The sequence below is a fragment of the Tetrao urogallus genome, assembly GCF_951394365.1.
Source record: "Tetrao urogallus genome assembly, chromosome: 3".
Lineage (NCBI taxonomy): Eukaryota > Metazoa > Chordata > Aves > Galliformes > Phasianidae > Tetrao > Tetrao urogallus.
Window position 1 is genome coordinate 68553694 of NC_136815.1, and position 25695 is coordinate 68579388.

Below are 25695 nucleotides of genomic sequence, written 5' to 3' on the forward strand. Positions count from 1 at the left end.
ACTCATCTCAAACCATCTTATCTTTCTCATGTTTACTTGTATAACTAGGAATTTCTCATCCTTTAATCTTAAAAATCAACCCTAGGTTCATCTAGCTTAGATATTAGGAGGAAGTTTTTCACTCAGAGGGTGGTGATACATTAGAGCAGGTTACCCAAGGAGGTTGTGGATGTCCTGTCCCTGGATGCATTCAAGGCCAGGCAGGATATGGTTCTGGGCAGTCTGGTCTAGTGGTTGGCAACCCTGCATGTAGCAGGGGGACTGAAACTAGATAATCTTTGAAGCCCTTTTCAACCCAGGCTGTTCTGTGATTGTATGATTCAATGTTCTAAAGAATTTCTTCCCCTGTAGAAATTTCATAATCACTTACTTGCACAGAACTGCAGTGAAGACCTGAATCCAGCTCCTAACTACTATTGCCTCTGTTTTAGAGCAACAGGCTGGCACAGAAGACAGAACTGAACTGCCTGTGGCAACTCACTGAGCTACACTGAGCTACTTCTGGTCTGACTGCTGAGCTTTGCCCACTTCCTCCATCCAGCCAGTCCCACTAGCATTTGCTGTACTAAGAGGTTCATGGGTCTTCTGGAAAGCAGTGCATGATCTCGGTCAGAAACATAGATTTTAAACAGTATACAGATATAAGTGTACAAAGACTAGTGAAACTGCTGCTCTGTGGAGAAAAACGTTTTGTCAGTTCACAAAACATTTTTTTCCCATGTGTTTTAATTCACATACAAACCATAGAAATTAACATTTTGGAGACATACACGATAAAATACTTCCCAGTGAACATAATTGTCTGGAAAGTGGAAAACAAATTTTCTAAGATATTTTAATACTAAGAAAAGTCATTAGATTATATGGGATGGAAACAGAACTCCATTATTTATTAATAAAAGGGAATACACAGCATTGTATTCACAGGATATGACCAATATCACAGAATCACAGAATTGTAGAGGTTGGAAGGGACCTCCAGAGATCATCGAGTATGCTTGGATATAGCCCCAAATGAAATTGTTCTAATAAGGTGCAGTTAACTGGTGTTTTTGTCAATTGCAGGCTTGATCCTGCACAGAAAGAGACTCCTTCAGCTATACTCGGAACACTGGACTCACTCGAGCTGTAGAATTGTTGCTAAGCATCACCAATAAGCATCTCTGGGATTTTCTACTGTGCCAAAGCAGTTCATTTTCCCCATTGCTGGCAACAGTGGAGATTCTATGATCAGTGGACCACTAACTGGTGCTTTTATTATAAGCACTTATTTCACAGAAGTGAAACAACTATGCCCCATTCCTACCAGTGCAAAAGGCATTACTAAGTTCTGCCCTGTAAAGTACATTCACAATCAGCTCAAAATGGATAAGTTTTGCATAGTCTTCTTCAACACTTGATAACAATTGGCAGTATTGGAATGATACATAAATATATGTAATAAGCAACTGTTGACATTAGTTAAAAAACAACAACAACAAAAGATGAGCAATATAAAATGACTAAAAATGGATAAAACCTTTCAGTGATTATAGAGGGTAACAATTTCTCTCCTGCTGAGTCAGATTCTATTACACAAAGATATTAAAAGCAGCATTTCAGGAAACATGACACAGATTCAAATCCAAAATGAGAGCAAGTAGAGAGAAACAGTGCAGGAATAATGAACACAGGCCAGCTATCTATAAAAGATAAACAACCCCATCTCCATTAAAAAAAAAAATCAACAAAAAAAAAAACCACAAAAACTTTGTATCACTGAAATGTCCAGACTAAACACACAATGAGCTGCGAGAATAAAATGATAGTATTTTTTCAATATCAGGACTTCAAATGAGGGTTGTTGGGGTTTCAGCTATTACATTAACAGCAGCATAAACAATGGCAGAGGTGTTCTTATTCAGACTAGGTTGCCTGTTATTTTCTTCATAAAACACTGCAGCATGTACCACTTCATACCATTACTAGTATATTCTGAAGACATTTTCAGGGTAGATGTATATTTTTCAGACCCACAGAGAATATGCAAATTTATTTGGCATAATTATATCAAATTTATTGCAATTTAGACTGGGAGGTGAGAGAGAGAGAGGGATCATCTACTCTGATGAAATTTAGCTCTGAAGCAGAAGAATATTCTAACAAATCTTTTCAGTATGTGATTTGGTCTGCAGTGAGTGTTACCATGTGTTTTCCTCTTTACAACGCATTTTTCTACAGATTTACAGTAGTATATATAGTAACCATATAGGGGTTTTAGAACTTTCTCTTCTGACAGAAAATGCACACTAAAAATTACCTTTATGACACTAATGACATTAAAAATAACAAGATCAATTTAACTTCTGGAAATACTCTACTACATATTATTTGAATGACCTTATGACCTTCCACAATGGCGTTCCTAGGTTTGTAGATAAAGGGAGAACAGCAGATGCTAATTATCTCAACTTAAGTAAGAACTTTGACACTTTTCCCTATAGCATCCTCACAGACAAGTCTACAGAATATGGGCGTGATAAGTGGACAGTGATGTAGACTGAAAACTATCTGAACAGTCATGCTAATAGGTTTGTGATCACCAGCACAAAGACCAGGTGGAGGCAAATCAGTAGTGTTGTATGCGACGGCTCAATACCAGATCCAACTCTCTTTAACTTCTTTGGTGACCTGGACAATGGGCCAAAGGGCACACTCAGCAACTTTGGTAATGATACAAAACTGGGTGGAATGGCTGATACATCAGATGGTTATACTGCATCTCCATTGGGCAGTGAGAAACCTCATGAAGTTCAACAAGGGGAAATGGAAAGTCTTGCGTTGCACCAGTGCACCAGAAAGCACTGAAGCTGACCAGCTGGAAAGTAGCTCTGCAGAGAAAGGGCTGAGTGTGCTGGTGGGCAGCAAAAGGAGCCAGTAACGGGGTCTTGTGGCAAAGAGGGCCAACAGTAGCTAGGGCTGCATTAGGAAGAGAGTTGCCAGGTTAAAGAAGGTGATACTTCTATACTCAGCACCCTAAAGAGAAGGTAACTTCTGTCCACTTTATCATGCACTTATCTTCAGATGGATCCCTCATTCTTCAGTTGCTAGCTGTATTTGCAGTCTAGAATGGAATCTACAGTTAGATGAAATAAATTCAATGTGGAAAAATCAAGTAACCTCATACCTTGTGAAATTTTTAACCCTAGAATAAATGCTTAAGTTTTCAATACTATTGATAGTGTTTTTGTACTGAGAACAAAACAAAACAAGACAAAACTGTGCAGAGCATAAATTAGTATATTTAACAGATATTTAATATACTTCACAAGCACACACTGAAACCTGAAGTGAGGCAATTTTTTAGACTGTTTTAATGCTGGACTGTATAGACATTTTCCTTAAGCCATGCAAATATGTGTGAAACTTCTAGTGGTTTATTTCTAATACCTGTCTGCCCTCTATATGTGACAACTATATGAAAACCCAAAGGCAAAGAACAAACAGCATTTATTTCTTAATCAAACTTGTCAGAAAAGCATGAATACAGGATGCAAATGCCATGCTTGGTTGATTTAGACAGAAGTCTTACAACATTCAGGAAGAGTCCATATGCCAGGTATCCCTGGCAAGAAGTTCTACCTCTATGCTCACACTCCAAAGAAAATTTGCTTTGCTAGCATCTGATGGTGAAACATAATTCCATTTAATGTGGTATTTCTACAGTTATGCAGCAGGAGATTATAGGCAATAAGAAAAATTCTAATTAATGGCTCTCTGCACATAACAGAGAACTCATCTTTGTAGAACAAAACTTTGGTAATAAGGTATGCAAGCATGCTGTGTATTAATCTTTCCACAGAAGCCAGCAAATTGGTATAGCTCAACTTAAAGATAACTAAAGCAGTGTTTAAAAGAATCTGGGATATGGTCATATCTGATGATGCTTCCTTGCTATATTTCCAGATGTCGTGAAAGCATCTGCCAAAATTAATGGGCTCCCACTCCCATGAGATCCTTCTGTTCCTAAAGTGATAGCTGTTTTACAGAAATCTCATTCACATGTCTTCTTCCCATGAAATCAAGGATCACTAGAGGGGCACTGTGTTGCCTCAGACCCAAACCTGGGAGCAGGGAAATGTCACTGGATTCTGTGCTTTAGAGGCAGTCAGTAAATTTTATCACAGTCATAATACATGTCCCCTGCAAATATTTCACTCCATACTGTTCTGATAATCATAATCAGAAAGTGCCTAACCAAGCAGGTTCAAAATAAGATGTGGCTAAAGGAGCCATAATGCCATTCCTTTTCTCCAGAAGCATATTGGTTAATGTAGCCACTTTGAAAGTCAGATGGTTGGGCTTGATCTTTCATTACAGAACAATTAAAGATTCACTGGCTGAAAAAGTCAAAGAATGAGCATGAATTAATGATGAACTTGTGAGGGAGCTCATTAGGAAGAAAGGACAGATGTATTCTAGCTCCTGCCCTGATGACAACTCAATATTAAGTATTTAAATATTCAAAAGTATTAACATTAATCAGCAAAGAACCTTCTCTCTGATGATGTTACTGTGCAACAGGATCATTCCCTGCCATAGTTTTGGCTGGGATAGAGGGGATAGAGGTTTTTTTTGTTTTGTTTTGGTTTGTGTTTTTTTTTTTTTTGCAGAGGCTTGTAGGCTTGTATGGTACTGTGTTTTGGATTTTTTGATGAAAAAATACATTGATCCAAGGATTAATAATTTCCAAATGAATCAAAGCAGCAGCTGCAGCAAAATGCAAATTAAGTGACAGTATCAGTACATTCAGGAGTCTGACATTCAGAAGTGAAAAAAATCTTCAAGCTAGTCAGGCTAAGAAGGCATTTGACCCCACACTTCTGGTTTCTTGCTCTCCTCCTGAAAGCTGTATTTAACAAAATGAAGGCTGTCTGAAAATAATACTGAGAATCAGAAAGCCGAAAGACTCAGCAACTATTCTGTTTGTGGCCTCAGATAAAACAAATGCTTCCATTTGTAACTTTTTTTCAGCTGAACCAGGTATTGCAGATACAAAAAGGCCACATATGTGGAAAGCAGATGTATTAACTATAATTTTAAATATCAATATTTCCTTCTGTAACTATAATATTTAGAAAGAAATGCTGACATATAATTATATAAGAAAATGAAATCAAAGACTGTCATTTAATGAAACACATTAATAAACCTACAGTGCCTGTTCAATTTCTATATATATGTAATTATTTATATAAATATATATACACAATATTTATTCTAAACTACATGCTGCTGGCAGACATAAAACAGTTCCAACTCAGAGGCAACTAGATTTGAAAAGAGTTTTGCAGGAGTTCAGTTTTCCATCTCAGATATAAAGGAACTTTAAACTGCTGGCAATAGTATAACATAAACTTTTAGAACAGAAATTATCCACTTCATAAATTCCTTATTATTTCTTATTTAGTTAAACACCTGTGAGAAGTCTAACACATTACTTTAGCAGTAGCGAGCAAAAAGTTATTCTCAGCATTAATACTATTCATTCTAGGTAAACATTTATCAAATACTTATTAAATATTGCACAAACTCTTCCCCAGCAAAATGCCAGGGCAGTATAAGGAAGTGAGAGAACACTCCAAGCATTAAGCTACCTTGTAATTACCTGTGGATTGCTGCAAAATATTAAAATAAACTAAAAAAATTCATAGTTAGTGGTAAAATAAACTTGATTATTATGAAAAATGAATCTGCATCTGGAAAAATACAAGCTACATTCACTGCTGTTGATACTGTGTCCTCCTTTTCATTATCAATTCTGTTACACAAAACACCAGTCAGCAAAAACTCCTGCTTGGTGCTGAAAATGGAATAGCAGACACCTCACTAACATGAAGCACTGTGCAGCCACTCTATCTTTGCTTACCATCTGTCGAGCACCCGCTGGTGCCGTCGCTGGAACAATACCGCATTTCAATCCTTTGCCTTCCCACCTCCAGCAAATTTGGGTCAGGCAAGCGCGCTTTGCAGGTGTATCGGAATCGTTGTTCGTAGTGACCACCATTGTCTGAAATATTAACTGGAGTCCAAGGTGTCCAAGGAGTTGTCTTTTTTAACTCTGGACAGGCATTGGTGTTACAAGGTTGATATTCCTGAAAGAAAATGGTCATGAATTAGACATGACTTAAAAAAATAAAAATGATCTTGTAACAAATGAAAGTCAACTAACAAAAAAAGTCTCTGATGTTTTTCCACTGTAACTAATGGCAGTGTTCATCAATGGAATTTTAAATCAAATCTCAAAAGGAAGTATTTTATTCTCTTTCCTGCCAATCACAGAATTACACCGACAGAAGATAAAATATACCTGTACAAATTAGTTATGTAAGATCTCTGTCAAATCTATTAGATCTACAAAAACAGTAAGCTAAAAAATGAGAGTATTCTTTATAAACCAATTGCCCAAATAAGATGTAGCCGATATGCTAACGCATTTAAGAGGAATTATCATCAATTGCAAGTAAAAAGAATCCAAACTGGTAAAAATGTAGTGGAATATAAATAAGCAAACCACTATCCACATTGTGCATTACTTTCATATTACAAAGGAAAAATTGACAAAATGTGTCTCCCTTTGGTGCATATTTTATCCACAACTCCTAGCACTGCTAAACCTATCAGCAGAATAAAATTCTGTGTAAGCTGATGTGCACCAAAGGGAGCAGATCTTACATAAGAAACAAACACAGTTTCTAATATTCTTGAACCTCATGACATACACACTTTTAGGAGGTTTGTCAAAATCTGTTGCTTGAAAAGTAATGCCTCCTATTTATTTCCATGGAAATTACAACACAAACACAGAGCATGATATTTGGTAGAGAAAATTCTCAGATGGGAAACACTAGTTTTCAATGTAGTCACCATTCATTGCCAGCCTTTTTGCTGGCAATGAAGTAGAACCTGCCTGGCACACTCAAAGGTGGACCTCCTGTTTCACAGCTGCTATGGCAGCTGTTACTAGGAAAATGTTGCACACGCAGTCCACCTTTCATTGGTCTAAACAGACCAAAGTCAGATGATGCCAAATCTGGACTATATGGTGGGTGTGATAGGACAGGCCAGCCAAGATTGGCAGTGTGCTCCATGGTACCCAGACTAGTATGGGGCCAGGAGTTATGCTGCAAGAGAAAGGTTGTCTTCTTTTCTGGGCTGGCTCTGGAAGTTCGAGCCTTCAGCTTAGCCAGTGATGTGATGTAGCAGCTAGAGCTGATGTTTTGTCCAGGTTCCAGGAAATCCAGAAGGATCACTCTTTTCATATCCCAAAAGACAGCACACATAACTTCACTCGCTAAAGGCTGAGCTTTTTCTTCTATGAGGAATTCACGTCCTCACTCTATGGACTGCTGTTTTCGCTCCAGATGATAGTGGAGATACTATCATCTCATCACTAGCAATCACAGAATTGCTCATGTTGGAAATGATCTTCAAGATTATCAAGTTAACCCTCAGTGACAGGATCCAGGAAACTGTTATCTTCAGCCTCTTTATGGCTTCAACAGATCCTGAAAAACTTGCATACGGTGTTCATTCCGTTCCTGGGTGAGCACGTGAGGGACTCAGTTGGCGCAAACTTTGTGATATTCCAATGCTTCCATCACTTTTTCCAATGAATCAAAGCTAATATCCAGACCAAACAGCCCCCCTTGCTGTAAACCACCAATTTGTACAGACAAGCTGATCGAGACACTTGATTACTTTTTGTAGTGTGACAGCTTTGCATGGCCATCCAGAACATGGCTTATGTTTCATGTAGCTGTCACCATGGCTGAAATGCATCACTCATCACCTCACTGTGCTCACATCCACTGTTTGGTCTCCATAAATGTTCAGCAGGTGTCGATGGGTGCCATTTTTTTTGCATGGAGAAATTCAATGACAGGTCTTTGCTTCATCCGCGCTTCCATGTCATATGATAGTCTGTCAGAGTCTCCCTCTGCTGTCATTTGTCACACAGCAACAAAATGCAACAGGATATTGGTCAGAAGGTTGAACTTCTACTACCATACCATGAACACCCACCTCTGATGTTGTGAGCCAACATCATAGAATAGGAAGCAGTCCTACTCCACCCTATTTCAGAACAGTCCTCTTCTGTTGCTATTTCAGATTTAAAATAAAATTGTTTGCCTGAAAGTTTTTGATTTTTCCATCTATAATAGTTGGAATAAGAATTACTCCTCAGAAACTCCTACCCCACTAAGGCATCAAGGCCTTGGAGCACTAAGCACAGCATTCAAGACTACCATGTTACAAGGCAAGGAGGACCTTTATTTTGCGACAACTTCATGGTTTCATAGTTTTGTAGTACTTCAGGCAAGAAAGCATTCTTAGATTGTCACCATTAAAAATCAGCTAAATATTCCAGCTTATGTCCAAAATCTTCTTCAGAATGCTTCTGTTCAATCCTTGAGGCTGTACAAAGTCCCTTCCCAGCTTAAGGCCTAATGAATAATGTGTATTTAACATATCATGCATATTTTTGCCTTAATGCAACAACTGAGAACAGAACATGTAGGACTGGTCTCCTTATAGCACGTGAACTGTAAAAAAAGAAAACAACTAATAAAGCAAACAGATCCCAGAACAGCCAATACCACTCAGCTTGCCATCCTAGCTGCCTATTCACCTCCATCAGCCATGTTACTGTGCAGATTTAGTGATGGTGACTTGCTCACTTTCTCTAATTTTTAAAGCTGTTTAGCACTGATGAGTCTATCACCTTCCCATATCAGCTGTTCCACTATTTAGTAAGCCTCAGAGATAACTCGCAAGTTAATTCAAGACTGCATTTTCTCCTTAATTAAAGGGAGAAAGGAACAGCAAAGGACACCATTAATTTTGCTCTGCCTTTATCTGCCTAATAATACTGAAAGTGTTCCTTTTCTTGTACCTACAAACATATTTTTCACGCCAACGTACCTGTACATAATAAAGAACTGAAGTGAAATTCTTAAAGCTTTGTAAGGTTAAAACCCCAATCTGAGGTTCTGTGCAACCTTATGTCTCATTTTGGAGCTCTTTCCTTATACCTCTTAAGACTGGGCACCAAAACCTGAACTGTCACTCCAGAAGCAGTCTTATCAGGACAGTAAGTAGAGGCAGGAGCAAAACTGTTCCACATGCGAGTCTGACTTTAATGCATACATTATTATATTAGAGCTTTTTTTTTTTTCCCCACAGTGTTGTACAAAGAGCTTAAGTAGACCCAATTATCTTTGATAACCTGTCCTTCTCTAAATCACAGCTTTACAATTTCACGTAGTTTCCTATCCTGCACAAAAAGATGGTGTTTGGCAGTACTAAAATATGTTTTATTACCTTCTGCAATTATCTAGCATGTTATATACTACCTCAAGAATCTTTGTTATGATCAAGCTTTACTGGAGGTGTCTTATATCACTGTCTAGACTGCTGATAAAAATGTTAAGTACTATTGACCCAAGAGATGATTCCAGACAGATCCTGCTAGAAAGATCCCTAGTCATTTACATCTGTCCATTAACACTAAATTTTTCAATTTGTCAGGGAGCCAGTTTTTACTTCATTTAATATTTGCCATATATTTCGGTTTTCCTAATCAAAGTATCTCCTGTTGTGAAGGCAAATACCTTGGAAAAGTTCACTGACAACTTAGAAATGCTGTATTATGTTCAAATATCCTGAAATTCAAGCTTTTGATCTGGTATCACATAAGCAAGAACAATTCCATCAGTACAGTAGATTCTGCAAGGTTAGTTTCAATATAGTAATTTCATAGTGCTCTAAAATTTTCAGTTTTTTGTTTGCTGTTGATTTTTGTATTGATACCTTTCAATAAAAAAATAAAGTTTATAGAAATGATTAAGTCTTTCTGAAATTGACACAGTGTAGACAGGTGAGCCATAAAAACAACGTGAAATAGGCAAGTAAACACCTCTCAGTTAAAAGTAATCAGTAGAGAACACAGTTCGTTTAGTGCCAACGTTCTGAATGCTGCCAATGCATTTCTAGATGCCCTCTGTACAGCCTCTTTTCTCAAAATTTTCAATAATTTTCTATTCTAACTTCTACCCACACCATGAGTTTGATTTTATTCATGTCCTTATGAAACCAGACTAAATTCTTCCTATATTCGAACTTTTGCTCTTTAAATAAAAAACGGAATTGAGATGGAGCTTTCTATCTCTACCTGTATTACACATTATGAGAGGTTCTTCTTACAGGCTCTTATTCCTTTGATGCAAATAGTATGTCTATGTTGAAAACACTTCTTTTGTTCATTGCTGTTTTTCCTTTTCACCTGTTCACGCGAGAGACATGGCAGCTTAAATCAACATTAAAAGCCCATTCAAATACACTCAGCCCAACAGTTAATTTTTATGATATGTTTTAATACATAGCATTAATTCTCAAATATTCTTTTGGGACAACTGAACAGTCTATTAGTTAAAAATGCTTATAAAACTTTTGCTCTTTGTTCCATCTTGCCAAACTTCAGTTTTCCTGTTCCAAATATTCATTTCTTTTTTCACAAGATAAAACACTAATAGAAAAGAATGTTTCTGATTTACATGTTGAATGGCCACCAGGGACAAGATAGGGCTGTAAGATAAAACAACCTGGTTCTTAAAGCAAATACCTTAGCTATACCTTACTTTATTACCATTTTTCTGTTGGAATACTATATCAAAAACATGAACTGAAAGAACAGAAACCCCATTAAATTCTCATCTATAGACAAAACATCTTCTACATTTCACATTGTACATTTCACAGCAAAACTTAAAAATGAAAACCTAAAAAAAACTGCTAAGATTGTCATTGTGTTTTCATCATACAAAAACTAATCTATTTCCTAGTTTATAGGCAATGCTTCAGCTTCAGTTTACATCAGTGGGAAAAGCTCTATTGATTTCAGTGGATCCAGGTCTTCAGAGACTATCACTGCATGCAGAAAGAATCCTGTATTGTTGTAAAGTAGGGGGAGGCAAATTGTTTTCATAATAAATTTTTTAAAGTATTTTGATAAATAGAAGGAGGAAAATCATTTTACCCTACGCAGAAGAAATATGCATCTTCTGAAGGGAACAAATTTCTTTTTTTGGCTGCAAATAGTGACTGACTACAATCTTTTGCTTCTATTTTATATATTTTAATCAGAAGAATTGGAAGTTTTTCCATTGATGGAAAGGGAAATTGAAAATGAATTTAAAGCTGGATTTGTAACTAGTAAAGTCATCACACTAGGAGAATTCAGTACTCACATCCTTCCTATTTTCAATATTGACTTCATTTTGCTAAGGAAAGTTCTTGCAATCATAATTTCCTCATAAAACAACTAAACTTAATACAAAAACCTGAGGTACTTATGCTCTAACTATCAGATTTTTGAGTGAAGAAAGTCACCACTTTCCCTTTTTTTCTTTTGCATTTGTTAAATTCTGTACTTGACTGCTACATTTTATGTCAAACTAGTCAAGTTTTTACAAAGAAAATTTTCATGAAAATGAAAATCAATCATGAGCAGCTCAACTGAATGTCTCAATGGAGACATAGCTGGTAGGAGCATCTTCAGCTCCATATCTGCCATGAAACTGCTCAGCTGCATTGAGGAATTGCCATTTCCATTTTTAACTCTTGCTGCTTGGATGCTTATGTTCACATTGGCAGCGGGAAACCATTTAGAGTGATAAAAGTTCATTTAAGTGATAACAGTCCATTTTAAAGCATGATATTTTAAATTAACTCATACTCAAAATAAAACTACAATGGCTGGAGAAAAAATGTTTCTTTATTCTGATAGATACCTCAAGACAATATGGAAAGTGGCATAGTTGTTAATTTGGATTCTTTCAAACCTAACACATTTATGCACCTGCATTACAATTAACCATCCTATCCAAATGCACGTAGTAAATGAAATTGTTATGTGATAAAGAACAGGGTACATTTTTTAATGCATATACCTTTTTTATTTTTTTTTCCCCAAAGAACTGAGCACATCAAGAATTTGTACAAATTTTTGCACACTGCTTGTGGAGAAATGAAAAGTAGTAAAGCCCCTGTAAATCCAGAACAGCAAGCCTGCCCGCTGACAGCTTAATTTGTACCAATCTTACAAGTGTCCCTGATGCAATCCCAGTGCTACTTCTGCACAGCACATGAAGCACAGTCTGCTATCAAAGCACGCCTCCTGTCCTCTCCATACCTTTCTAACACTTGCATGGGACATGCCACTAAAAATCAAAGATACTGAAGAGGTCATTTAGACCTCTGCAAAGCCTGCAGAAAGGAAATATAAGATATAACTGAGATTTAATGACAATAAATAATGAAGGTTATAAGGCTGAAGGGCTTGACCATGTATAAATGATTGCATGGATTAGTGAAACTGATTCAAAAGAGATTTCAGTTAAGCAGGCACTGTATTGCTATGTAGTGAAGGTCCTCACTGCAGTAAGAAAGAAATGACCTCCAAATGTGAGTGACAACATGACAAGTAGATGGTGAAATGTAAATATCATTAAAGGTAAATGATGCGTAACTTGCACATGAATCAAAATGAGTCTTTCTAGCATTTGAATCAGTGCTCAGAAGTAGTGAGCAAACATCAGCTTTGAAAGGCATACTTATACATCTACGAAGACAGAAAATTCAACGTTATCTTTACAATTAAGAAAGCACAATTTGCAAGTTGAAAAGTATCAGGAAAGGAACGTAGCCTCCTGCAAGCTGCGGTGTTGCTTACCTGACAATCAGTACTTAACAACTGGAGAGAAGGGAATTGTTCAAAATTCCATTTGAGGGAGCTTGCTCAGCTTATTTAGTGCAATGAAAAAGCTGCAGCTTAGTGCATTAGCACTCTGCTGGGCCATACAAACAATCTGTACGCGTGGCTTTATCCATTACAAATGCAAATACGGAAGAAGGTGGATTAAATTAGACAGATAAGGGGCGACTTACCATGCTGTAATAACTCTATTGTTTGCAATTAGCTTCACACAGACTTACTGAGAAGCTTAATGTTGTCACATGGGCCCTGCAATTCCTGAAAAAAAAATCTCTCATGTTGCTGAAATAGTTATTAACTTGAAACATAATTTTTTAATTGCTGGAAAGCATGGCTATCCAAATATTTATTAACTGGAAGTAAGAAAGTTAGACCATAATAAAAAAAGCACCACCAAAAAGTTGATAACACCTCACTTACAGAGACCGCTGTTTTGCAAAAAGTGCAAATCTGTTATCTTAAATAAATTACCTTGATTTCTGTTCTATGGAGTAGCTTCTCCTTCCTGCAGCCCTCTCAAAAGATAATGCAAGTTCTGCCCTTGTTCTAAAATGAAATCCTATACAAGAATCTAGATTATCTAAAGTGGAAGTAAATTGGGAAATTTAATATAGTTTTCACAGGCTTCACTACGTTGTGACCTGCAAAGAATTGGACCCTGAAATCCCAGTTTCTTGGATTCATCCATTTCTATCTAGTCAATGTGACTTTTCCTGAATTTAGCAATGGGAAATATCTGCAAACAAATATTATTTTGCTTTGTCTGCTCCCATGGAACAAGAACTCCACAGGTTGCTAAATGTGTAATTGTGAAACAAGAAGAGGAGAAAAAAGTAAAAGCTGCAGAACCTGTAATCATGAGATTGAGGATTAAGCAGCAAGATGTACTCCTACAGGGGGAAATGGCTCCTGCCCTTCATAGGGCGATTTCAAATTGAGCACAGTGATAGAGTAGCTCTAGAAATAAATAAATAAGTAAAGCAGAAAAAAAATTGTATTTTTCGATCCACATTATTTAGAACCAAGTTTTTAAGATTCTTATTCATTTGTTCATAGACATTTATTATATGATTAGTACAGCAGAAGTTACTGCTTATACCCTCCTATGGGCAATCATTATTTTTATTTCCTGCAACTACACAATCTTTAGGTTCAGTTGAAATTTCCTATTTTAAGCTGGAGGCAAAAATTCACCTACCAGTAACTGATACATCAAAACAGATTTGAGAACATGAAATTATTAACTTCCTCTGAATTCAAACAGATCTCAAACTGCAGCTTCTCTCAATTATCTGCTGTTTTCTTTTATTCTTCCCCCCCCTCCTCTCCCCTTTAAAGATTTATAAAGTGTTTCATACAAAAAATGGAATCAAAATTTGAGAGCTAATGTTAGAAAGAGTTGAAGTCTGGTTTTACTCTGCTTACTTTCATATTCTTACTTTATCTTTCATTCCAAATAATTATTTAAATGGTATATAAATTGCTAGAAAAAAAATCCTATAATGTCACCACTCCTGAGGTAACACTACAAATGTTAGAGCAGCTGCTAAATTACAAATGCTGTGAACTTTGGCTCAGAGTTGCAAGCCAAAACCCAGGAGCCGCAGCAAAACCCAGAACTGCTTGTTGAAATGAATTAAACTGTGCAAATATTTAAATCCACCAAAATTGGATTCTGTCACACAAATGAAACACTGGAAGATTTTGATCATCTACACCTTATCACGAAGGCAGCAGAAAATGAATTTTCAGCACTTTTGAAAATGAAGCTACTTAGTAGGTAAACTGAATATGGACTTGGAAGCCTGTAGAAGGTATAATTTTAGCAAAGTATGGCTACCAGATCTCTCTCCAGCACTTGATGGATTGTTTTTATCTCCAGAAACTCCAGATATTATCAATATCCAATTAGGAGTTAAGACAAGAAATATACATCGGTGTGCCTATGAACATCCATGTCTTTGTAGCTCAAAGGCCAACGCCACTCTTCTATAAATGAGTAAAAGGGAAAACACAAACATAAACCGCTCATTCTCCTTTCAAGCAAAATTATTCTCTTTCTAGATGATGATGGAATACAACAGCACCTGTGGAAAATGGTTAGAGCAGGTAGGTTTAAAAAATATATATGCTATAAATCTCATTTTCAGGCCTTGACCCAGGCAAACTGAAGCAAACAGTAGCATAACTGAACTTAAAGTGCACTTAAGTGCAATTTAATACTTTATCACACTGCAGATACCTGCCTCTCCCCAGGGCAGAAGCTGCAACAAAGCTGCCAGAAGTGATGTCTGTCATTGCCTCTGCAGCCAAATGTACAAACACAAACCCATCTTCAGTCATAGCTTGTAATCACTTGGACAGGGAAGCACAGCAACTGTGATGCAGACACGTTTGCTTCTGTCAACTGGGAAAGTGTGACCTCTAGCAAAGGGGGGCAGCTGAACCGTGAGCTGCTTGAATTGCACCCACACCTGCCAGAGCCGCTGGCTACCTGAGCAAAAAGTAAGAAAGGAGAAGGCAATCCAGATGACAGCATAACATTTTACAGGTTGCTTGGTGGAAAAAAAAGAAACACAGGTACGCATATATGAAAAATGTCTCTAATTGTGATAATAAATGTAAGCTTGGACTACCTACAACATTCACAAGTTCGTACTTTCCTGGTCAGTAATTGCAATCACACAGACAAACAAACAATTCTCCATCCTTCTCTTTCATTTTACCAGTGTTGCAGAATCTATATCCTTAATGTCAGATACATATCTTCTACTTTCATGCAGATGTTTCAGATCCCCTGCGGCTCCTCAAAAAGCAACACGTATCCCTGTTTGTCCCTGTTTAGTCAAATATGAATCTGGCCCTTGATTTCCCCAGTGCAGATTGCAATAAAACCCTGTGCCAGCAGGCACACACAGACAGCAGCAATCTGTCCTGGGCAGAGCATGGGACCCCACCTCCCAGGGATGCATGCAAAGCACATCTCCACCTTCTGTGAGACTTACACGCTATGATGGATTTCCTCTGGAAAGAAACCAGGACTCTGAAAAGACAGGGATGCGCAGAAACCAAGCAACAGTGTATGAACTGAGCGGGCATGCATTTTTTGCAGGCATGTCAGCACTGAATCTCTTGTTGATTTATATAACTGCCTCATGCTTTCCGTTTAATTTGCAGAAATCTAAGAATCACCGCCTAAATCAAGCCCTTTTGCACAACAATCTATTTTTAGCTTATTTAATATTTTCAGTTTTATGTAGAGTTTGTTTACAAAGCGCTTAATTTGTCCATGTTGTATTTTTGGAACTCTGCGGTTGCAAATAAAATACTTCTTTTGATCTACAGCCAATTCCTGGTAAGACAGATGTTTCCAAAAAAGAAACACAACCCAACAACCCAGTACTAATTGGTTGTTGACTTCATACTATTCTGTTTCCAGTATGAGGAAGTAAAAGGCAAGAATAGCTGTGTGCTTCCTTTGCATCTCCTCACATATGAGCTGTTGTACTGCTGGCATCACCCTACCATAAGCCAGATGAGGCTTTAATTGACAGTCTGTATGTTTCTGGTCAGAATATAGCATAGCCTGTGCTCTGCTGCTCTGGGGAAATTACTTAGGTGAGGACTGAAGCTGTTTTATTTTACACCTTGTCTGAAGTCTCAGAAAAAAGGCTGAGCTCTCTGCAGGGGAAAGGTGGCATTGCTAAAGGCAATCCACCGAGAAGGTTAATCAAGAAAACAAAAGGAGGAAGTGATTATAGATTGTACAAACATAGGAATGAAAACACTGTGGCAATGAAAATAAACAGAGTAGTATGGCTCCCCAGTAAAATTAAATCAAAGTGTGCTTCAGATAGAGCATTGTATGGGTTTCAGCATACTGACTGCATAACAGCAATATTCTCTCTTCACAAAAAACTCATGGGAGATCTTAAAGAAAAACATAACCGCTTAATGCACACACAGGATTCTTCACTTCTCCTCATTCTCAGTGATGCTCATCTCAAGCCTTGACCCAAAACAAATTCCCAATTTCTATCTCAAAAATCACCTAAATTCATTTATGAGGAATTAAAAAAAATAAAATAAAATAAAAATGAGAAAGGATTGATTTACACTATAGTGATCAAACTGGGGGAAAAAAACCTCAATGAATGTCACATACAGAAATTCTTCAACAGACTAGAAAGGAGGCACAAATAGATACAAGTTATGAGAGCTGGCTTAAATGCCAAAGACTAAACGATTTAACAGTGATGGATAGCTTCAGGATAATGAAGCTGCAGACTACTACTGAGTAGTAGTGTTGTGTTTGTTTATTAAAGCAGTATGTAGACCCACATTAAATTACTGGAAAAGCAAGGACATTTTATGCCTTTTTCTGTAATTCCTAGCAATGTGGAGAGGACTGACTGCCAGTAACAGTGTAAACATGGCTGGAATACACAAATCAAACTCTCAAGACTGAATTTTCGGTCAGAATGAGCACTCTGAATATAAACTGTAGACTTTGCAACACGGGTTTTGTTAGACATCTCAGTAAGCATACCATCAACTCTTTGGCATTTTCAAGCCAATGACATTAGTAACTGAAAAGAAAAAGTGTTAGCTAGCCTGCAAGTTGTTTTTTTTTTTTTTTATAGGAAAATAATAAGTATTTTATATTCACATTGTGCTCCTAAGTTAGGAATGTCAGGCCTTTCACATAGAGTTCTGGCTTATCATACAGAGCCCTGAATACAGTTTGCTGGGCACAGCACTGGAACTAGTCTATGTAAGACCTTCATGCTGTGCAGTGAATGGAAAGAGATGGAAATTCACCCATGAAATTCCATTTAGGGAAGGATGCAAAAGGCAGCTCCACATTGTCCTTTCGGAAAATTGTAGCAACGTACTGTTGTCTATTTGTTTTCCTCAGAAAAGCTAGTTAGAGATGCTTTGTTTTTCCGCTGATATAAGATCCACAGTCAAATTCTTCGTCATAATGCAAAGTTCAGAGAAAGAAATCTTTCTTGCACATACCTAGCAACAAGGTAATGCCAATAGAAGCAGTAATGGTAGAAAGCAGGAGAATATCAAGGCAATTGTCTAGAGTGAGTAGGATGGGTAACCTGCTTTGTTTTTTTTCCCATAAGAATCTTAATAGAAGAATTCTGAAGGGGGAAAAAGATTAACCTGAAGATTCATGTGTTTGGCAAGAGTTTGAGGATAAAAGTGTAAAGACAGAAGCAGCCTGCAGGATCTCAGGCAGATGGAAGAACAGAGATGACAGAATGTCATTTTCAATAAATTCTTTGAAACACAGAAGAAAATTATCACCAGCCTTAAAGGGAAGACTCAAATGCTTTCTTTTTTATTTCATTTTTTTTTTTTTTTTAAATGCCAACTAATTTATCTATTTATAGTGTTGCAGTTTTTAAAAGACATACAAAATGGTTCTAAAGCTTTTATTTTTTCAGTTTGGTAATTAAAAAATGCATGTAATGTGGAACTTGGTTTTGGTCACAGTGTAGAAACTCTTAAAATATTTTTCTCCTCAGCAAGACTTAAGCATTTTAGTAAACACTTATTAGCAATGATGAAGTACAGAAGGTGAAACCTGTATCATGTGCAGATAATTCTTGGTTATAAAAGCAATCACTGAATGACCTACAAGCTCTGTGTGTTAATGGTTTCAAATATAATATGAAATCTAACAGAAGTATTATTGTACCAGTAGAGAGGCATAAGAACAATACCAAAAGGATTTCAGCAAGGAGAAATAATACATGTAAGTTTACTAGACATTCAAAAGTGTAAAAAAAAAAAAAAAAAAAAAAAAAGCACAGAAAAAAAAAGCACATCAACATGCTACTTTCTTATTCTTAAGATCTAGTATTGCTTAGATGCATTATCTCAGTACAGATGTTTTGACACAAAACCCCCTTTAGTGTGGTGAGGTTTTGTGATTGTTGTTTCTTTTGTTTTTGCGTTTAACTTTTCATACAAACAAAATAATTTTGTAATTGTTTTTCCACCTAAGATTGCATCAGTGTCTCTCCAGATTTGGATGAGTCTGCGGGAAGTCATAGCTTTGAAGCTGCTCTTCCTTGAACTGCAGCTGATTCAGGCAAGACATTTCTAAAGTTATGAAATTGCTTTTTTAAAGCCATATGACAAAGAAAAATGCTAATATGACTACATTATGGGATGACAAGAGTCTCTGATTTGAAAATTGGAAAGTTCATTACCTTCTTGCTTTGGAAGAATCTGTGGTGGGTGAATAATTGTTTTATTTCTGGAGTCCTTGCTTAAAAACCAAAAGAACTACAATCTGACACAGCACGGCTTTATCATACTCAAGAGGGAACAGACATTTCATTTTGTGCATGGAAACGTTTCAAAGAGCTTTTAGGTAACACTTGGCCCCAGGAGCTATAATCATATGCCTGTTCACATCTCAAACATGAATTATGGAAAATGCAACTTATTTTTTTATAGGATTCAATGATATTAAACCTCAAAGAAATGAAATCACACAGTATTTCAAGTCAAATGAGAACGCCTTCAGATACTTCACATTCCCATCATTCCTTTTAGCAGTTTAGCCTCAGAAAACACGTTGTAACATGAGAGAAAGCTGAGATACAGAGCAAATCTTGTGCTATGATAGTAACAGATTTGATAATTACTCACATCTTAATGTTGTATATTTATTATACATGCTTGTGTGAAAAAGTCTCCAGTTTTCTATTTTTTCCTACCAAGAACAGGAAGGACAAGCGGGTGCAGAGATTGGATGCATTTCTAACAAAACAAAGCAGCTCTTCGCTGGGGGTCACACAGATTTTCCACAGAGGCCAAGTTAGGAATTCTTTTAATGAGGTCCCATGTGTCCCTTTTATACACTGGAGATTATTCATTTAAAAAAAAAAATTATGCACAGGAGTTTAAGAGAAGCAGTAAGAAGGAGAGCAGTGTATTTCAACTGTATTTTAATAGAGTGATAAACATAAGAATCTAGCTTAGGGGAGTTTTTGGTTAGAACACCATGTTAAGATGATGCAGTCTTATCAATACAGTGTATTTTATTTCTGGTAAAAGAAAAAGTAGATGTGCACCTGTGTCTGTAATCAAACACAGTGAGATAGGAAATCTATGATGACTGTATTTGATCAGGGGACTAATCTACTCAACAATTAAATAAGAACCACAGAATAGTCAGGGTTGGAAGGGAACTTAAAGACCATCTGGTTTCAACCCCCTGCTGCAGGCAGGGTTGCCACCAAGTAGACCAGGTGTGGCATCCACAGCTTCTTTGGACAAACTGCTCTAGTACAGTCCACTTCCTCTTCATGAGGTATTTCCTCTTACATACAGTCTGAATCTACTGTCTCAGTTTAAAATAATTTCCCCTTGTCCTTTTACTGCACTCCCTGATAAAGAGTCTCTCCAGCAACCACTCTTCTCCTACAAGGACCAAAAATAGCATATGTATCTTTATTTGCCTGTGGGACAAACATCAAGAATGAGAAGCTCATAACATAAGTGTTTAATTTATTCAAGTGGAAATGAAGTGTACCGCATACATTCCAGAAGCAGGGGACTATTTCAAACCAAGGTCCTATCACAATCACTATTTGAAATAGGATTTCTGAAATGGTGTTGTAAACACTGAGGAAATCATAATATTTAATTGAAATTAACTCATTACATTGAAAATCCGGTGTGTTTTGTTTTCTTTTCCCCTGAACAAAATGCACAATCTAGCATTCCAGCATAATCCATTTGAAATCTAGTTACTAGTTAATCACTAGCTTGTTTCCTAGCTTTGTAACTCAATAAATATGAAGCCACCATTATTTGTAACAGGCCACAGGATTTAACAACTTTGGCTTACCGACCTGTTGGGCTTTTTCTGTGCATTTCTTGGTCTGCCTGGAGATTCATTTTTTTGTATGCAATAACAGTTATCTAATGACAAGATCTCTACTATCTACTTTGCATTAAATGCTCATGAGTTTTGTATAATTGCATAATGTCTACAGTAATATATGTTTTGTAACTAATAGGTATTCATAACAGGTAGTTACAGTGGCAGGATGAACTAAACTCTGTAATAAAATGGCACAGAGGATCATCAGAAGCTTGGAAAGAACAGGCCCAGGACAAGAATTTGCAGCCCAGAGGCTGATAGCAGCAACTCACCAATGCTTAATTACTGGTCATTAAAGAATGCAACCTTCAGGGCAAGGCAAGCCTAGTTACTCCTGCCAAACTTTAGAAATAGCAAAGATAGCAAGAAGCAAGATAACATGGAACAAGCATCCAATGTAAGTTAAACGCAATATATAAAGTAAACTCAGATTCAATATGGGCTTGCAGAGTAACAAGTAATAAGCAAAGTATAAAGCCTGTCAGCAAGCACCAGAATGATCCCAGCTAGATACTAAAGTCTATCAACATTACACTTCTTTTAAAGAACTTGAGTACTAACCTGCTGCCATTTATCCATCTACAGACTGAAACTGGCGTCCTTAACACCTACAGGGGCAGCGGAGGGCAACAGAGAAAGGGAAAGAGACTAAACAAGTTCGTATATATCTTGTTTGTATATAATTTAAAGTATTTGTTTTGGCTGCTTTGATTTATGAATATTAAGAGTGCAATCAGATGAACAATAAGTTATTGGCTTTCCATGAGCGGTGCACTCCTTTTTGCCTGTCACAGGATCATGAATGCAACAAACTGGTGGTGGTTCAAACAACCTATTCTCTTCTGTTCAGTTACTATATTACGATATTCTAAAAATAACAATAAAATGAGCCAATAACAACAACAACAAAAAAAAACAAACAAGCAAACCCCACACTGTGTGTACTGCTGAAATTTCATGGTAAGAGATGTTAGTAAAAATGTTCTTTCAGTACTATTTTATAATGTACAGTCTTTTCTATTTTCCTGTTTATAAATTTTTCATTTTCCTCCCTCAGCACGTAGTATAACAGTTGTCTTGCTGTGAAAATAACATTTTCCTCTTGTAGCTGCTTTCTGAATTTTATTTCTTTTTGTCTTACACTGATAGTATCAAATGGTTTTGAATTTTTGAGGATATGAATACTTCATAATCAACTGCGAGTAACTTTAAATCCCATTGCATAAAGCCACACTCTACTATGATGTTGCTCAGCTTTCTGACTATGATTTGCCAGCTTTCTGACTAGATCTTAATTTTTCTCCGCAGAGCTTTTTGTAACATTTAGACCAGGTCAGAAGTGCTTAACAGATGTGAAACATCAGATATTAATCACACTTGCTTGAAAAAAGACTTGAAGAATGTCCCCAAGCAAAAAACTAAGTTCAGAGCACCTTTTAATGAGTATTTTATCCTCCTTGTTATCCAATTTTGATATTATCATCAGTGCAGGAGGGCACCTCTATCAAGGCATTATTTTCACTGTTGGCCCAGAATTAACTCTATCCTTACACCATAGAACCTCTTCCCCCTTGTCTGCTTTACAAATGCAACGACACTGCCAGAGCAATAAAATATGGGCTTGTAAGAACTAGGAAGATAAGCAGTTTAAATTATAAGAAACTCAAGTGTAAGTAAGAAAGGCCCCCGTGATAAGTCTTGTATTTGTGAAGCATTCATTGGCGCCCTTTCACAAAGTTCCTTTATGTAGGCAATGGTACACATCATTTTAAAGTGGGAAAGTTCAGCAATCAGTCTGGATGTTCTGGACCTCAGCCTTTTTGTGCCCCCATTCCTAAATTGTAAGATGGGAACTAAGGAACTTTTCAACGTCATAGGATATATATATTTATTTTTAAAATTTCAGCTGTTCACTTGAAACAGTGCTTTGGCTTTCTGATGAAAATTAGGATCCTTTATGCCTGAAATAAACATAGAGACATAAAGATGCTGACACAAATGCTTTGATAAATAAATAAAGTTACAAAATATTAAATGTTTCTTAAAAGTATTAATTGATGCACTGATGCTTAAATTTTTACACAGATGTAGTTTGCTTTCTTATCAGTAAATTAATTAAAAGCATTTGCTGATATTTGGTCTAAAAATTAACACTTTTATGAATAAGCATAAGAAACTTCCAATAACATTTTGTGAAGCACTACTAACATTGGGTTTTTTCCTTCATTTTTTAAGAACAGAATTCACTCTTTCTGAAGGTCACCACAGTGAAATACTTTCCGAGTACAATGAGAGACATATTACCATTACCTGAATGTTAATCGCCATGGATAACTCAAAAGAAAAAATAAACATTAAAAAAAAAAAAAAAAAAAAAGTTAAAACATTGGTACACGAGGTCTCTCATGAAATACTATATAGTTAAGTTTTAAATTTGCATGGATCACATTTATACTGTTATTGTCCTTAGAACAAGTATTGGAATCCTTAGTTTGAAACTTCACAGAAGAGAGCTACTCAAAAAGATCAGATTTTGTTTCTCAGTATTTGAATACGTTTATTAAAGTCTGAGACTGCTGTAAATCAGAGAATGCACCTGACCTCACCGCCAATGTAATTAATGAAAATATTAAAGAGTATCAGTCCCAGCACTGATCTCCCCGTGAAACAGCATTCATCGCTGATCTCCATCCAGACATTCAGCCATTAAACACACCACCACTCTCTAGACTTGATCCTGCAGCCTAGTACAGATTAAACTACATCAGATGCTATCATTTGTTTCATCTGCTTCCTCTTTACCAGAACACATTCTCCAGGCTTATTTTTTATTTCCAAGTCACTACAAAAAAAAGCAATTTTAAAATGCATTGAGAATTTCTTCCCTTAAATCTAATTTTTTTCAAAAATAATTGAATCTTTGAACGTGCACTGCTTTCACTTAGACACAGCTTAAGGGCAAAAAAATGGGAATATCATAATTCAGAGAACAAGAAAATGCTCTTTCAGTAAAACAGGGGTTACAGTTTGTAATAATTAGAAAGATTAGCACAGATAGGATGGTGCTACAATTGGAAAGATTGAAGCAGATGAGAGGGTATTACTAAAGGAAAGGTGCTCACCCATCTCCAAAGATCTAGGCTTGCAGGAAGAACTCATCAAGGGAGGGATCTCCAACCAGAGATCCTTTCCCGCTGCCAGCCAGCCCTTAAATGGGGTCTTAGAGAAGTGCAGCCAGGCTCCACCCCTTCTGGTCACACAGCTGAATTGCCTTCACCTGTGCTCCCATGGCTGACCTGGTCCTTTCCCCAGGTGATCAATCAGTGGTTCAGTCTGTGACTCCACAGTTCCCATACACAGTTAATGTTACTTAGTTGGTGATCTGAAAATAATGTCATTGTTGTTGAATAAGTTTTTTGAAATAAACCTTTAAGTTTTCTGATTTATATTTTTGTTTCCTTGTTTTGGTCTAATATGCATACGCAACCTGGAATGTTGCCATTATGATTCAAAATCGTGTTATGCAAGGCTTCTGGTTATAGTTGGGCTGTACAGGACTTTCAGTAACTGAAATGCAAGTTCTATTTGCAGTAATTCATAGCAGTCTTTTTTACTTTGCTACTTTTGATGAATTAAATGATCCCAAGCTCATGCAATGATGAACACTGTTCAAAAATAACAGAAGAACAATACCATAAACTAAGCAACTAACTGATGCAGGTAAAGTCATTCTTTCTATAAATCACCTTTCTACTACAAAATGGCTTTCAAGAACACAAGATGAATGTGAATTCTCTAAGGAAGATCCTGACTTCAGCATGAGTTATAGGGATATTCTATTCAGTCAAGTTAAAGCTTAAAAATTCTTTTAAACATTCGACAATCAGTTTTGTGGCCTCTTCTTCAGTCTCCTTTACCTCTGGCAGCCATCCAGGCAAACCTGGATTAAGCTAATCCCCAGCATTTAGGTCTCTCCATATGGCTCTGCTCTCAGTTCTCCCTGAAAGCTCAGAATATGCTCAACTATCAGGTACTTCCTGAGAATATACACAGTTAAGAAATATATATTTTCAAATGTGCATTTAAAACCAAGAATATGTCACAGATTTATCTGCATTTATATGGATATATAACTTGCCTGTCTAGCTTCAATAGTAACAGAAAGTTGGACTCCACCATTAGATTTGAATTGAAAAGTTTTAGAGGTGGTCTTTAAAGGCCAGTCTGCTTTTATGAGGTTAAAAAAAAAGTCTTCTGACATAGTATAAACTCTACAGAGTTAAACTTTTAAGGGTTTTCTACCACAGCATAACTGTACCACTTCCTCATCTGCATTTCAAAATTCACATCCAGAAAACCCTGAACACTAAGCTTAACTACATTTAAAAATATACGGACATATGGTTTGTTAACTTTAATTAATGGAATCAAAAAAGCATGCATTCATTTATGAAAAAAAGGCCTTTCTTCATGAACTTGTATAATCTCTCCACCACTTTAAAAAAACCAACAAACAAACCACAGAGCACTTAAATTCTTTCCAAGGAAAATGTAGGGAAGGAATCAATTGGAACAGCTTTGTATTCAAAATCATCTGTGAAGCATCAAAGTTATGTTTGTTGGCATCTGTGCTCCAGCTGTGGGGTTTGGAGCTTTTTATTTTTTTAATCACATTCCTTATTCCAATGAGTAAATACTTGATTTTGTGCACTTACAGAGTTGGAAAGTGAATTCACTGGGGATTCTTCATACTACCACAGCCTCTAATGGCATCTAACTAAAAGAATATGGCAACTTGAAATCTTCATGGGACATCTATTTAACTGATCTTTGTAAGTGAAAATTGTACAGTATGAAGTTGGAATTGAAAAAAAAAAAAAAAAAGTCTTGGTTATACTCATTAAACTGTGTAGAGAGAAAAAGATGTCAGTCAACAAACAAAAGCCCCTAACATCCAAATAATAAA

The 25695-nt window shown here is 36.6% G+C and overlaps 1 protein-coding gene across 1 annotated transcript in view; it reads right to left on the reverse strand.

Annotated features, from left to right (window-relative positions):
- SEMA5A (semaphorin 5A) overlaps positions 1–25695 on the reverse strand; it is a gene marked incomplete at both ends in the record, with an annotated part of 216220 nt that overhangs the window by 21422 nt on the left and 169103 nt on the right. The window contains one exon of the mRNA XM_079533089.1: positions 5909–6134. Within this exon, the coding sequence (XP_079389215.1) occupies positions 5909–6134 (226 nt within the window). The remainder of the gene's footprint in view (positions 1–5908; positions 6135–25695) is intronic.